We start from the raw sequence: 15,046 nt of genomic DNA, 5'->3' as shown, positions 1-15,046 counted from the left end.
ATTCCGAGACCACCTTCGGAAGAAAGGAAGGATGAACTCTTAAGGACAACCCTGTCCTTATGAAACACAGGGAAGGGTGGCTTAACTGAAAGTGCCTGTAACTCACTCACTCAGAGCGGAAGAGACCGCAACCAAAAATACAGTTTTCAGAGTCAACAGTTTCAAAGGGCATGAAAGCAAAGGCTCAAACGGAGCACCCATCAGAAACTTGAGAACAAGGTTCAAATCCCAACCGGGCACCTGGAAAGGTGACGGAGGGAACACATTAGTGAGCCCTTTCAGAAAATGAGAAATTAAAGGAATTTTAAACTAGGAACACTCTTCAGACGAGCGCTTAAATATGGACAGCACCGCCAGGTAACCTTTAACGGTACCCACTTGCAAGCCCCTGCGGGCCAAAGAAAGCAAAAAAGACAGAACCATGGGAATGTCACATGCAAAAGGATCCACATTCTTAATCCTGCACCAGTCGCAGAACTTACGCCAACGGTACAGGGACTTTGTTGTGGCCCGTCTGGCCGAGAGCAACACCTCCATCATGTCTTCAGGGAGGTCCCAATCCTTATACCTCAACCTTTCAGAAACCAAGCGTGAAGGTTGAGGGATCTGACCTCTGGATGGAGAACCTGACCCCCCCCTCCCGTGAGAGCAGATCGTCTCGGTAGGGAAGATGACGTGGAGGGCAGATGGACAAGTCGAGAAGGTCCGGGTACCACGTCCTCCGGGCCCACGCCGGAGCAATGAGTATCATCCGGGAACCGAACCTCGTAACCTCTGCAGTATTTGCGGGATGACGGGGACTGGAGGAAACACGTACAGCAGTGGGAATGACCACTCCACCATGAGCGCGTCTCCTAGGGCTCCTTTTGAAGGAAATTCCTGCGAGCAGAACCTCTCGCACTTCCGGTTGACACTGGAGGCGAAGAGATCCACTTGAGGGGTCCCCCAAAGGGCGAAGATCTCCAGGAGAATCTCCTGAGCCAACTCCCACTCGTGAGAGAACGCGCTCTGCCTGCTCAGAGCATCCGCCGTCTCGTTTTCGTCTCCGGCCAGATGAACTGCCGAGATCGAACTTCCTGCTGGATTGCCCAGAGCCAGAGCTGTATTGCCGCCCTGCACAGAGGAAGTGACCCTGCCCCCCCCTTTTTGTTGAGGTAGTGCATGGCCACCATGTTGTCCGTCAGGATCAGGACATTCTTCCCTCGCACAGTCGGCAGAAAAGCCTTCAGGGCTAGCCTGACGGCCCTCAGCTCCAACAGATTGATATGGAGTCTGTACTCCGACGGAGACCAACGACCGCTGACTGTCAACTCGTTGGCATGAGCTCCCCATCCTGTGAGGGATGCGTCCGTCACGATCGTCACCTCTGGCCAGGGTAGCCAAAATGGAGCCCCCTTCATCAGATTGTCTTCGACAGCCCACAACAGAAGGTCCTGGATGACCGAGGACGGCACCAGAACAGGGTCCGACAACCTGCCGGAGGACTGAGACCACTGGAGCTTGAGTGCCCATTGCAAAGATCTCATCCGCAACCTGGCCTCTGGCACCAGAAGAATGCAGGATGCCATGAGGCTGAGCAATCTCAAGAACTCGAACGCTGGGAGACTCTGGGCAAGCTGAAACTTGTGCACCATCTGCTGAATGTGATGAGCCCTCACCTGGGGAGGAAAACACTGCCCCAGGGACGTGGCGAGCACAGCTCCGATGTACTGGAACCTCTGAGTTGGTGTCAAATAGGACTTCTTTAAGTTGAGGGAGAAGCCCAGCTTGTGGTGGGAGTGGCAGGTGACTGACAGATGATCCAGGACTTGCTCGGGAGAACGCGCCCTGATCAACCAATCGTCCAGGTAGGGGTAGACGTGAATCCCCCTTTCCTGAGGTGCGCTGCCACCACTACCATGATCTTGCTGAAGACCCTCGGGGCGGAGGTCAATCCGAACGGCAGGACCCGAAACTGAAAGTGCGAGTCGCCAACCGCGAACCTCAGGTACTTCTTGTGCTTTGGATGTATCGGCACATGAAAATAAGCGTCCTTGAGGTCGAGAGACACCAACCAGTCCTGAAGTTGAAGGGCCTGGAGGACTTGAGAGAGAGAGTAACCATCTTGAACTTGTCCTTCCTGAGGAGTTTGTTCAAACCGCGCAAGTCCATGATGGGTCTCAATCCCCCGTCTTTCTTGGAAATCAAAACATAAGGGGAATACCATCCCTTGTTCCTCTCCGCTACAGGCACCAGTTCTATGGCACCTTTCTCCAGCAGTGATTGAATTTCCTGCGCAAGGAGCGAATCCGGACTCTACAAAGAGAGATTCCCCGGTGGATTGTCTTGAGGCCTCTGCCAGAAAGGAAGACAGTAGCAGTGGGTTATGATCTCCAGAACCCACACAATAGTAATGGCGCGCCACTCTGCAAGATGCTACGCCAGCCTTCCCCCAACCGGCGAACCATGGGACATGGCCTCATGACTGAGCTGAAGCGGCTGCGGCGTTGCCTGAGGGAAAAGAGGCAACAGCCAGAGCGGCCTTGGCACCTCAAGTACCTTGTTTTCCACCTGTGGCACTCCTACGGTGGCCCCTTTGACTAGCAGCTCCTCTCGCTTTACCAAAGTAGTAATAATGAAAGGAACCTCCCCTCCATTGCTGTCCCCTAGGACGAAAAGGGGGAGGTTGGCGAACAGCAGCGCCCAATGACTTTGCTGCAGCTTTGGAGGTCTGCAACCTCTCAAGGCTCTCGTCAGCCTTGCTGCCAAAAAGATGTTCCCCGTCAAAGGGCATGTTGAGGAGCCGGTCCTGCACATCAGGAGCAAACCCCGACTTCCGCAACCACGCAAACCTGCGTATCACGGTGCTCGCCGCCATGGACGGGCTGACACAATCTGCCATGTCCAAACCCGACTGAATGGCCTCGCACATGGCATCCTGGCCATCCTGAACCATGGCAAGGAAACCATCCCGTTCGCGCCCTTCGGGAATATGTTCAGCCGCTAAGGAAACAGTTCCACAGAGTGTGAGTGAAACGTTACAAGGCACATACAGAGTTGGCCGCCTGAAGCACCATACCCCCTGAAGAAAACACTTTCTTCGCCCAGCCATCAAAACACTCGTAATCCCTATCAGGAGGGATGGTAGGATACGATGCCTGCTTTGCCGGGGCCGTAGCCGCCTGCACCACCAAACTCTCCGGAGTGGGGTGCTTGGTCAAGTAGCAGGGGTCGCTACTGGCTGGGCGGTATTTTCGCGGCAAAGACTTGCCCACTGCCGGGAGACTCTCCGGAGCAATCCAAGCCGCCGTCACCCTCCTTTGTAGAGCCATATGGAACGGCAGTACCGGGTCAGTTGGTGGACCTTGGTCGAGGATATCCATAAGGTCATCCTGAAGAAAATCCCCTGGGGGAGCAGACCATCCCAAGTACTCGGTGACCCTAGACATAAGACGCCGGTACGAGGAGTCGGCACTGGCTTAGGCCTACAAAACTCCACTTCCGGAGAGGTGTCCAGCCCACTGGCATCGTGCAGGGACTGCCGCAGGTCCTCAATCTGGCTATGGCCCGAGAAAATCTTGTCTGGCACCGTATCAGGAACCATGCCATCATCAGAGCCCTCACCCACCTCTGAAATAAACTCAAATGGCGGTAAGAAGGCACAGAATGTAGAACAAAGCCATACTTGACCTTGGCCAGAGCCTTTCTAGGGGGTTGCACCGAGCCCCGGGGTACCCCCGTTGAAACAGCATCGAGTGAATCGACGCCGAACGCGGCGTCGACAGCATCGATGGCGTCAACACAGGCCTCGAGGCCGGAGCCCCGAGCGTGTCCCTCGACAGCCTGGGTGCCGATAGCGTCGACGACTTCTGCGGAGGCGGGGCCTCGAAAGAGTCTGTCGACGACCTCGACACCACCGGCATCGACGTCTTCCTCGAAGACACCACAGGTGCACACTTTCTCAAGCGCGTCGAGGACCGGGACCTGGACCGGGCATGACGAGAACGATTCCCCTTGTCCGAGCGGGACCTCTCCCACGAATCGTGCCGACCACCCGAGCCCGAAGGCATGCGAGCTGTGTCTCTGGACCAATCACGACTGACCCTACACGGAGGCGCGGATGGACCAGTGCCCTTCGATTCGAGAATCGCTAACATTTTCTTCCCGAAGGAAGCCCATTCCTCCGGCGTCGCATGCTTGGTGGGATAAGCGGCCCGCCGACGGGCGGAGTCCTCGGATGAGGACAGGGAAGGCGACCGATGACAGCGCTTCCAGGAGTGCCACGAAGAGGCAGAGGAGTGGCGAGACCGACTCTGGGACCGAGATCCACTGGGCTTCCGACGACGATGCAGAGAGTCTCCCCTCGAATCGTCTGTCGTAAGCCCCGCAGACCTCGACTTCTGTGGCTTGGACACCTTACCTACCGACAACTTCTTCTTGCGCTCCCGCAAGGCTTTGGACGTGAGCGACTGGCAGTCGACACAGTCATCCATGTCATGGGCCTCCCCGAGGCACCAGAGGCAGGCGTCGTGCAAGTCCGTCACCGACATCTTGGACCCACAGTCCCCACACTTCTTAAAGCCCGGACGTGGTGTGGAAGACGAGGTAGACATCTTCACGAAGAATATACTTCACAATACGAACAGGTTCGAAGAACCGAGAAAGAACTCCAAAGAGTTGAGGCGCGCCGAGATCTCCGAAGTGAACACGTTCGCTGAAAAAACGGAACAACTGAGGCTACGGGTGTCGTGCGTCCTACTTATAACATCCAGTGATGTCGGCTGTCAGAGGAGGTCCTCGAGGGCGGCGTATCGACGGCATCGACGCAGGAGCCGAAGATTTTACAAAGCAGCACAGCTGTGGTGATTACATGTCAGATATGGAATACGTCGGAGGACCCAATCCCCTCGAAACAAGAATACTAAGCAGAAACCTGCAGGACTTTTACACCCATTAACAGTACCCCCGGTCCCTGGCACACGCAGAGTTTGGACTTTATCACCGACCTACCCCCCTGTGGCGGCTACAATACCATTCTAGTGGTGGTCGAAATGTTCTCAAAGATGGCACATTTCATCGCCTTAAATGGTCTACCTACAGCCAGCACTTTGGCAAAAGTTTTCCTGGAACAAATCATGAGGCTACATGCGTTGCCATCAGTATTGGTATCAGATTGTGCGAGCCAATTCATTTCCAAGTTTTGGAAAGAATGCTGTTCCGCATTACAAATAGAGGTACGAGTGTCCGCTAGTCACCACCTGCAAACAGATTGTCAGACTGAGTGGACCAACCAGACACTTGAACAGTACCTAAGGTGTCTGCTTCACCAATCTGAAGGCACATGGAAGGAACTGTTGTGGGTTGCGGATAACGCATACAACAATTCACATCATGCAGCAACCGGCCAAACTCTGTTTTACGTCCTATTTGGCCAGCATCCACGAACCTCTGACTTTGATGTTTCAGGAGAATTCGGAACGCCTGCTGTCAAGACCCTGCATACCAGAATCCATACTGCACTCAAAAAAGCTTTCGAGCACCTTACCCTTGCAAAGGAAAGACAAAAGAGATTTGCAGACCAACACAATCAGGAAGCCCCTGTATCCAAGGTTGGAGATACCGTATGGCTAGCTTCAAAACATATATCCACGAGAGGACAGAGGGAATTTCGTCCCGATACCTAGGCCCGTATACCATTAGGGCAATAGTTAATCCGGTCGCTATGAAACTGGATTTAACCACAAACATGCGCATCCACCAGTGTTTCACGTCTCCTCTTAAAACCTGTGAAGCCAGGGACTCGCTTAACAATGCCCCTGTTAGGCAGAAACCTGTGCAGTTCCCTTAGGGAACACTGCAAAAGATTTAAGACTACAGGTGTTGGCAGTAAACCCACTTGGTAGCAGTCTGTACCACCCAGATTTACCTGGTAGCTGTGGCTGAGCAGTCAGACTTCCCTCAAGAAGAGTTAGGCAGTATGCAAAGTATACTCAATAGGCACTCAGATACAATAATACAAGCAAACACTGACCAGAGCTTTGGTATCAAAGTATATAATTATTTATTTAAAAACACACAGTTGAAACACTCCAGCACTCTTATTGTAAACTTATCCTAAACACAGTTACTATTATGATATATACACCCCTTTTTCCCTATTAGATAAATCACAGTAAAACACCACTTATTCATACAGAGGTGAGCGCTTAACTAGATTGCACTCTAATAAGTTTGTGAGAAAGGGAGGGAAAAAGACAGAATATGAAGAGGTACACCACTCTATGATTCAGGAACACTGTTAGCAAGGCAGAGAGCGAAAAGTCACTGGTGAGCCAAAGTCCAAAGGCTGGGCCCACTCTTAGAGAGAGCAGAGCACAAATGTGCCCCAGATCACACAGTTACACTAGGCTTAGAAAAGTCTTGCAGAGGGTTCAAGAAGAGTTTAGAGAGGCTTAGAAAAGTTTAGCCAAGGTGTCCCAGGCTAACCCAGGTTCGAAAGCCGGGGGCTAAATCTACCCCGTACAGTCGGTAGCAAGGGAAGCCAGGCGGGACACGGTACCTTACGTGGGAAGGATCCTCCAGCGGTGGCAGTTGTTCCTGGTAGTGGGTGGAAGTTGCGTCGTCGTCCAGGGGAAGAGAAGATCTCGACTTGGAGGAAAGATGAAGGTCGTTGCACTACCAGGGAAGAAACCAGCCGCGGAGTTTTGCGGTCATGGTAAAACATGGTATCCCGGTTGCTGGGGTGCTTGGCACGGGCAAGGCGGCCACGAGGTACGTCGGGAAAGCGAAAAGACGGTGAAACTGGTTATCCCCACCAGTCAAAGGAAGAAGACTCTCCGGCGGGAGATCTCCTCTGTCGTTGGGAAAAGTGGTGAGGCAGTCCAGCAGGGCTCCACCGGTGGTGGGGTCGTGGCAGGTCGGTTCAGCTTCTCCCTCGTCGGATTCTTAGGTCCTGTGGCGACTTCTGAAGTTCCAGTCCCCAAAGCCCTGCTTTTATGCAGCAAACCCCCATTCACTCAGCCTAGCTGTCACTCAAACATGCTAAGTGGTGAGCCGGCCGGCTCACCACTTGGGCCAATCAGGATGGAGTGCGACTTGAGTTGCCTAGGCAACTCAGTCCAGGGTGCCTAAATTTCCCTCCACCCCTCCTAAGTACCCCAGACATAGTGGCACCACTTTGGAGGGCTTCTGTGGAGAAGCTTGCCAAAAAGTGGAACAAAGGGCTCGACTTGGGTTAGAGTAACAGAAGAGAACACAAACGCCATTTTAGAATCAAGTTTTGGCAAAAAATACCAACCGGAGAATTAATATTAATTAAATAAACCGGCGGTATGTTCGAGGCTACCGTAAATAATTAAATAAAGATAGTAGCCTAAAACAATGGGAAATCCCATAGGAAAATATTCGCGGTTGAATATAAAAAGTAGTATCCACTGCCACTGTCACCAGCCAAAACTCGATCAGGGGGGACGGAGACGTGCCCCCTCGACAAACAGACCCTGGGGCAATTCGATTGAACGTCCACCATATGATGGTTTGTACTGGTTCTGTTCAGAATTTAAGACTAGTAAAGTCAATGGTGACTTTACATGCCCTGGGAGACAGTCAGTCCCAGGGTATGGAGTCTATACTGGGGGGTCACTAAGACACCCCTGTGTCACTCCACTGAGGGTGCTGTGTAACACATATCACAAAAACACATGTAGCTCTATGGAGTAAAAGACCCCATAGCCCATTTAACACATCTAGATTCAAAGAAACACACTCAAATCATGCCCAAGAGTGAGGGTAAAAGAGTCTCTTGGCAGGAGAAAAAAATAAACCCCAGAAATCCAGCAAAGCTGCTGGGGGACTCACTAGGTTAGGAAATTCAGCCTAAACAGAGAACTCTCCCTAACAGCCCCCAGTCCCAATACTCATAGATGGAGAACCTGAATATGAAGTAAGAAATATTGGACTCAAAGATAATGTGATCCAAATTGTATTATCTGGTGCTGCTGGCATCTTTAGTTGCAGGTCAGTCTTCTGGGTGTGGCCGGGCTGGCTTACTATAAATAGCCCAACCAAGATCCTCGCTTCGCGTCGTTCTGCAGATGCAGCGTGACGCTCCAGGCACCATTCCTGTAAAAGAAAGCAGAAGTTAACTAAGGACAACACGCGCGCGGCTCCTCTCATCCCCAGCAGTTGTTACCTGCACGCATCCAGATCCTCGCGACTACACGTCCAGGAACCTCTGTCTTCTCGCCATCCATTCCGGGGATCAGCAGCAGCCTCCAAAGCTCCCTCCAGCGCCGCGCTCCGCTCATCAGCTGTTGCAGCCGCATGCCGTGTTCTCCATCCCGTGGGCGGCCTCTTCACGACGAACCTTCATTCCGGCAGCGTTCATGGAAGAAAAGGTCAGTGAGCAACAAGCAATTCTGCATGAACATTACACGCATAAGCTCATCATAAAGGAGCTAAAACAGCAAAAGGCAATACAGTGCTTTAAAGTGGACTTTCAAATAAAGGCGCAAAAGCAACAAGAGGTGGGAAACACCAAAGCAAAGCCACAACTGAAGGCATAAGGCACGCATTGGGAAATTGAGGCGCCAGAACAGTACTAAAGCGCCTAGGAACCCACGGGCGAGAGGAACAGTCACGTGAGCATATTCAGCAGCCCATCTGATAGAACTCTTATAAAGAACAGTCACGCCGCAGCAGGGCTGGGCAGAACTCAAAGACAGACAGTGAATTAACTGGCTGCACCTAAGCGCCCCTTGTTGAGATCTAGCAGGATGGAGAGCTTCCTGTAACATAAAAGCAGGTAAGAGAGATCCCAGGGGTTGGGGATTGTGGGAGGTACCGGTGGTGGTTCTTACCAGCACACCACATTAGCTGACATACCTGTACATTTCCTTGCAGATACACGCCTCACAGTTCAGTATTCCGGTGCATACCTGAAGAGGAAGTTAGCAGGGGATTCCAGGTGCCCCTGTAGAACAAAGGTGAGCGTTACCATCAACATGCGCCGGGGAGGAGCTGTGGCGTCTGAGGACAGAGTACCAATTGAAAAAAGACAAAATAAGAGATAGAGGAAGAATCCGCGCGTGGAATTACATGGCCGAAGCAAAACCCAGGAGTGCTGGTGAATTCGGCCCGTTCCCGTCGACGTGGAAAAGGGGACTGGGGAGTGGCGCCAGAGGGCAGAGTCAGGGCAGCGCATGCTCTCAGGGTTGTGCCTCCACGCGCCTCTAAATTTAGAGAGGGAAGAAGATTTTTCTGGTGAAAAAGGTTCTGTCTCCCGTCCCTCGCGAGGGACACCCATGCAGTATGGAGGAAAGGGGACGGGACATAAGAGTAAGAAACATTATGCTTATCTACCATTATATACTGCACCACCTGTGCAAATTATCAGACAAAGTTTAGTGTGCTTCCTACGTTGTAATGACGTTCTGGTCTTAGTACTTTCCAGTCCTTACTGTGCTGTTCGTTCTTTGTTCCTATGTAAAGCAGCAGTACAGTAAGATTGTCGAAGGCAGATGTCACTTCTCTATTGGTGCTTTACGTTATGGTGCACCCCCAATGCCTTTTTCTGTTCCTTTCATAAGTACACAGTTTCCAGACCTACTCTATTTTCCCTTGCAATTCATGTATATGGTGCTGTTTTTATATGTTCCTTGTGTTTGCTGAATGATACCACCATGTACGAGAACCTGTGCCTTTCTAAGCAGGTTGGATGCCACCCGATGTCATAGACCATGCGTATACTCCGCGACTGCTGTGCACATTAACATGGTGCCAGTGGGTTCAGTATGTTGTACGGTACATGTTTACAAACTAAGGGTATCCTGGTCAAAACCTATGAAATTCAGTGAAAAAACGTTATTAAAAGGGACATTATGGTTAAGTTGCACTACTAAAGACCTGCCAAATGCCATGCAGAAGTCCTCCATCCCATTCAGAACTTGATTGACCATCCTCGGAAATGTAGCAGGTGCATTCTTTATTCCAAAAGGCATTACCTTAAATTGGTAGAGGCCTGCTGGGGTGGAGAATGCAGTTTTCTCCTTGGCATGGTCTGTCAGGGCTATTTGCCAATAGCCTGACGTTAGGTCAAATGTGCTGAGGTACTTGGCTGCACCAAGTCCGTCCACCAACTCATCTCTCCTAGGTAAAGGATGGGCATCAGTTTTAGTGACTGCATCAGAATCTCAACTCCTTGGATCCTGCTTTTGGTACAAGCACGCACAACTGGGCTAGACCAGGGACTAGTAGAGGGTTCTATAACCCCGAGATCAAGCATCTTGTTGACCTCATTCCTATGGGATCTTAAATTGACATTCTGTACCCTCTGCTTTTCACAGGCAAACATGTCACAAGTGAGGATATCATGCTGGCCCTAAGGGGTCAAACCTGGTGAATGTAAGAACAGGGAGGCAAACTGATTTAATAGTAATTTGCACTCTTCCTGCTGGTCAGATGTTAGACTGGAAGAGAGATTAACTCCTTCCGCTTGCTCATCTAAAGGGAAGCCTCTGAGGAGGTCAGGCAGAGGTTGACCTGACATGCTCCCATGTCAGGTCTAGAGACATAAGCCTTTAAACAATTGGTGTGAAAGACTCTAGAAGCCGACTTAGGATTGCCCAAGTCCACCTCTCCAAGTTTACCCACAACCTTGAAGAGTCCCATCCATGTGTCCTGTAAGCCCTCTGCCTTGTAGGTACCATAACAAGAACAAGCTGGTCTTGAGTAAACTCACCAATGATAGCCTTCTGGTCATGCCAAAGCTTGATCAGTGATGTCATCAATGACATTTGTGATGTCATCTTTCATGTCATGGGTTTTAGTCTTAGCAGTGCACAGTGGTGGCGCCAGTTATGGTTGCTAAGCTTACCATAACTAGCGAATTTCTGGGGGTTTTCAGTTTTACACGTAACCATAATATGGATAGGTTGGTATTACTACAGAGTAACTGCAATGTCTCTTTACAAAACTTTTTGCACAGAATTTGATAGGTTTTTCTTAGGGCAATTGAACCATAACGTCCCTTAAACAATGTTTTTTCACTGAATATATACATAACAGGACATCATTGTTAGGCAGAATCCTGCGCAGTTCCCTTAGGGAGCACTACAGAAGATTAGGACTACAGGTGAGAGCAATAAATCCCCTTTGGTATCTGTCTGTACCACAAAGATTTAGTCGGTAGCTGTGGCCTTGCAGTCAGACTTATCTCAAGAGGGAGATGAGCAGTATTCAGGGTTTACACAATAGGTCTACAGTACTTATGGCACAAGGAAACACTGACCAAAGATTTGTATTAAGAAGTAGCTATATATTTATTTTATACACTTCTAGTAAAACACATTTATCACAGTTATCAAGCAAGTTAAAATAAGTCAACGAAAAATATACAATGTCCCTATTTAAATTGTAGACCAAGTGAACCAGAGTGAAAACTGAGCAAAATGGCATAGTAGAAACCACACACAAGGGATCCTCTAGCAATTTTTCACAAGGGAGGGAAAGCACAAGTTCTACAGAAATAGCTTCTTACACACCCTAGCAACACTTCCCATAGGTTTGTGAACCAGATTAAGCAAGGCAGTGCATCAGTATAGAATATACTCAAATGAAAACTGAGCAAAATGGCATTTCACAAGGTTTAGAAAGGGGAAGAAAAAGGTAGTTATAACAAGTAGGTGCACCAACACAGTTCTAGTTGAAAAGCAATCTAAAGAAGGCAGTTCTGTTCTAACAAATGTAGCCAGAGTCAGTAGGCCTGTGCCAGAGTCAGTGGTTCAGGGCAAGGGGCCAGGAGCAAAATGTTCTTGTAGCTGCAGTCAAGTCTTTGATTAACGATTTTAAAACGGTGGATGCAGAAGGTGAAAGAAAATGTTGAGAGAGGGACGGCCAACCCAACAGGTAGTTAAAGGATTTAAAACACCTTTAGTTCGACCGCGAAGAAAGGGCAGCCTGGCGGAACAATGTACCTTTAAAATGAAGAAGTTGCTCCTGCAGTGGCGGCAGTTCCTGGTAGTTCCTGCAGTTCGGGGGATCCAGCAGAGGAAGAGAGGCTCTCGTCGTGGAAGAAGGTTCGAGTTACTGCACTACCCAGGGAAGAAACCAGCCGCAGTGCTGCCCAACGAATAAAAAGGTATGCTCCTTTAAATCGCGGTCCGGGTGAACTGGTGCCTGGCTATCCGGTCTCCGAGTACAGGGTACTGGCGATTCGACCAAGGCAGGTCCAGGAAGACGATTGGCAAACTGGTTGGCCCCACCAGCTCAAGGGAAGAAGGCTCTTGTAGATGAAGATCTTCTCTCGTCGTGTGGAGAAAAGTGGTGAGATACTGCAGCAGGGCTTCACCGGTGGTTCAGTCGTTGTAGATTTCTTTGGCCTCTCTCCTCTTCGGCTTCTTAGTTCCAGTGGCGACGTCTTGCTCTTCCAGTAATCAGGACCCTGCTTTTATGCAAAAGGAGCCCCATTCATACAGCCTAGCTGTCACTCACACAGTGGAGTGGTCATCTTGGCAGGAGACCCTCCAGCCTATCAGGATAGAGTGTGACATGGGTTGCGGAGGCAACCCTGTCCAGGGGTCCTAGTCCTGCTCCCACACAAAGGACCCACCCCAGACTCAGTGGCGCCGAAAGGAGGAAAAAAATAATCCCCGACCTGGGTTAGGAGTTTAGAGAAAGAAGTTATATTAAAGTTCTGGCAAATAAAACCTACCGGAGTAAAGTTAATATAAAATACTCCGGCGGTATGTTAGAGGCTGTCAGAAAATGTGGTAGCCTCGAACAATGGGAAAATCCCATAGGAAAATATTCACGGTTGAATATTTGTATTGTATTGTTTATTTATAGTGCACACCTAACCCAAAGGGTAGCAAGGCGCAGAAGTATCAAGAGGTTTGTGAAGCTTAGTTACATAGCAGCAGGAGGTATGTCCAGCAGAGTTTACATTGCTGGTGGCACCTGTACAATAATGGACAATCAATCAAGTATCACACAGGATGTACAGCATATACAAATATTCTAGCTTGTATCCTCTAATAGGCAAAAATAGACAAAGTATGTACAATTCACAGGAGTTATGGTGAAGCACAACCTAGAGAGATATTAAGTATCGTGTTCCTTAAGCCAGTGGACAGTCTTAGCTCTAAATTGTAAGTACGGGAGGTCCTCCCTAAGTGGGGGAGGTAGTGAATTCCAACATTGGGCTGCTTTGACGGGGAAGCTGTTCCCCCCCAGACCTCATACGTTTGAATTTGGGGACAATGAGGATATTAGCGTTGGCCTTTCTAGATGGGCGGGAGGAGATAGGTCTGGTAAATCTAGTTATTAAATATTGGGGAGCTGCCTGGTGGAGGCACTTATGCGTCAGTGAGACAGATTTAAGGAAGATTTTGTCTATGGTTGATAGCCAGTTGACAGATCTTCTAGTATCCGAGATATGTGCTTTTTTGGGATGCTCAGGGCAGCTCTTAGAGCGTTATTTTGAGGGATTTGGATTTTATTGGTGATATATTTGTTGCAGCCTACATATAGAGCATTAAGGAGATCAAGGAGTAACAGTAATGCAGTCTTCCCCTTATCTCTCAGCTCGTCTATCTGTGTCTTGAGATCCAGGAGAGCAGTTTCGGTGCCGTGCAGTGGCCTGAAGCCGGACTGTCGGACTCCTAGGAGGTGGAAGTGTTCAAGGTAATATTGAATTTGTTGGTATGATATTTTGTCACAGATTTTAAGTAAGAATGGTACTGTGGTAATGGGGCGATAGTTCGTAGGAGTCGAGGGATCTAAGTTAGGTTTTTTAAGGAGGGGGAGGACCCACGCTTGTTTCAAGTTATTCGGTATAGTACTTGTGGTGAAAGAGGCATTTATTAATTTGGTGATGAATGGTGCAAGTTCACGCGCCGCATCTTTTATCAGTTGTGCAGGAAAAAGGTCCCCATGGCAGTTTGAAGGTTTGAGAGTTAGGATAACCTTTTCAACCTCTTTAGTAGTGACTTTATGGAAGTTGAACTGGGCAGTGGGAGTAGAGGGGGGTGGCTGAATGGGTAGTCCTGTTATAGAGCTGGTAATACTCGTTTTGATGGTTGGAGGAAGTGAGTCTTTTTTATTATTTATCTTAGTTTGCAAGGAGGTGATTTTATTAGCTAGGGCATTTTGTATGCTCGTGCGCCAATTTTTATCTTTAAGGCAAGAGTCAGATGTTTGTACAGGAGATTCTACCTCTTTCAGAATAGTAAAGAGCTCCTTGGTGTTAGATTTGGCAAGCGAGATTCAGGAGTTGTAGGAGGTTTGTTTGGCCTGAATGATTTCTTTTTTATACTGGGTGGCTAGTATGTTCAATTTGTTCTTATTGATTTCTGTGGGGCGTGATCTCCAGGTTTTTTCGCAGCGTCGTTTCTCCTGTCTAAGGGCTTTAAGATGGGGGAGAACCAGGTGTTGACGTGTTTGAGGGGTTTGCTTTTTCTCAACTTTAAGGGTGCAATGTTATCAAGGGAGGAGAGCATAACTTTGTTATACAGATCTACCATGATGGAGGGGTCTGTGTGGTCAGGGATAACGTTCAAGGTCGGAAAGATCAAAGGGATGAGTTTTCAGGGGTAATATTTCTTTTGTTTCTAGTCTGGGCAGCTGGGGCGGTAGTAATAATTTGTGCTGGTAGTGCCTTTAATGAGAACATGATCAAATGGTGGTCAGTCCAAGGCTGTGGCAGTATAGATGAGACCAGAATAGGGCAGTCATGCACAGCTAGCCAGTCAAGAGTTCTACCTTTGATATGGGTAGGCTCTGTGATCATCTGGATAAAGCCCAATTCCTCTAGGGTGTTGTTAATAAGGCATTGACATCTGAAGAGTCGTTAAGTCCAAGGTTGAAGTCGCCTAGTAAGATGCTTTGGGATTAATTCTTAAGATTATTTGAGATGATGTTCGTGAGGTCTTCCTCAAAGGATCCTAGAGGGCCTGGAGGTCAGTAAATGAGGTGGATAGATATAGATTGTTTATTAGATAGCGTTAATTTGGCAGTTAAAGATTCACAAGATCCTAAATTGAGGGATGGAGAGCATTTCAGAGTGAGTTTA

General features: G+C 49.2%; 1 protein-coding gene across 3 annotated transcripts in view; it reads right to left on the bottom strand.

Annotated features, from left to right (window-relative positions):
* The window catches only part of SEPSECS (Sep (O-phosphoserine) tRNA:Sec (selenocysteine) tRNA synthase), a 1,182,953-nt gene that overhangs the window by 34,556 nt on the left and 1,133,351 nt on the right, over window positions 1-15,046 (bottom strand). Inside the window, exon 11 of one of the 3 annotated variants that reach the window (XM_069631868.1) lies at window positions 8,863-8,950. The exons of the other annotated variants lie outside the window; for them this stretch is intronic. Coding sequence (XP_069487969.1) covers window positions 8,890-8,950 — 61 coding nt within the window. The 3' untranslated portion in view covers window positions 8,863-8,889. The remainder of the gene's footprint in view (window positions 1-8,862; window positions 8,951-15,046) is intronic. 3 annotated transcript variants of the gene reach the window in all.

This window comes from Ambystoma mexicanum, chromosome 6q (genome assembly GCF_040938575.1).
Source record: "Ambystoma mexicanum isolate Mex_15411 chromosome 6q, UKY_AmexF1_1, whole genome shotgun sequence".
Classification (NCBI taxonomy): domain Eukaryota; kingdom Metazoa; phylum Chordata; class Amphibia; order Caudata; family Ambystomatidae; genus Ambystoma; species Ambystoma mexicanum.
Note: the sequence above shows the minus strand (reverse complement) of the source record. Positions and strands in the feature narration are given on the sequence as shown.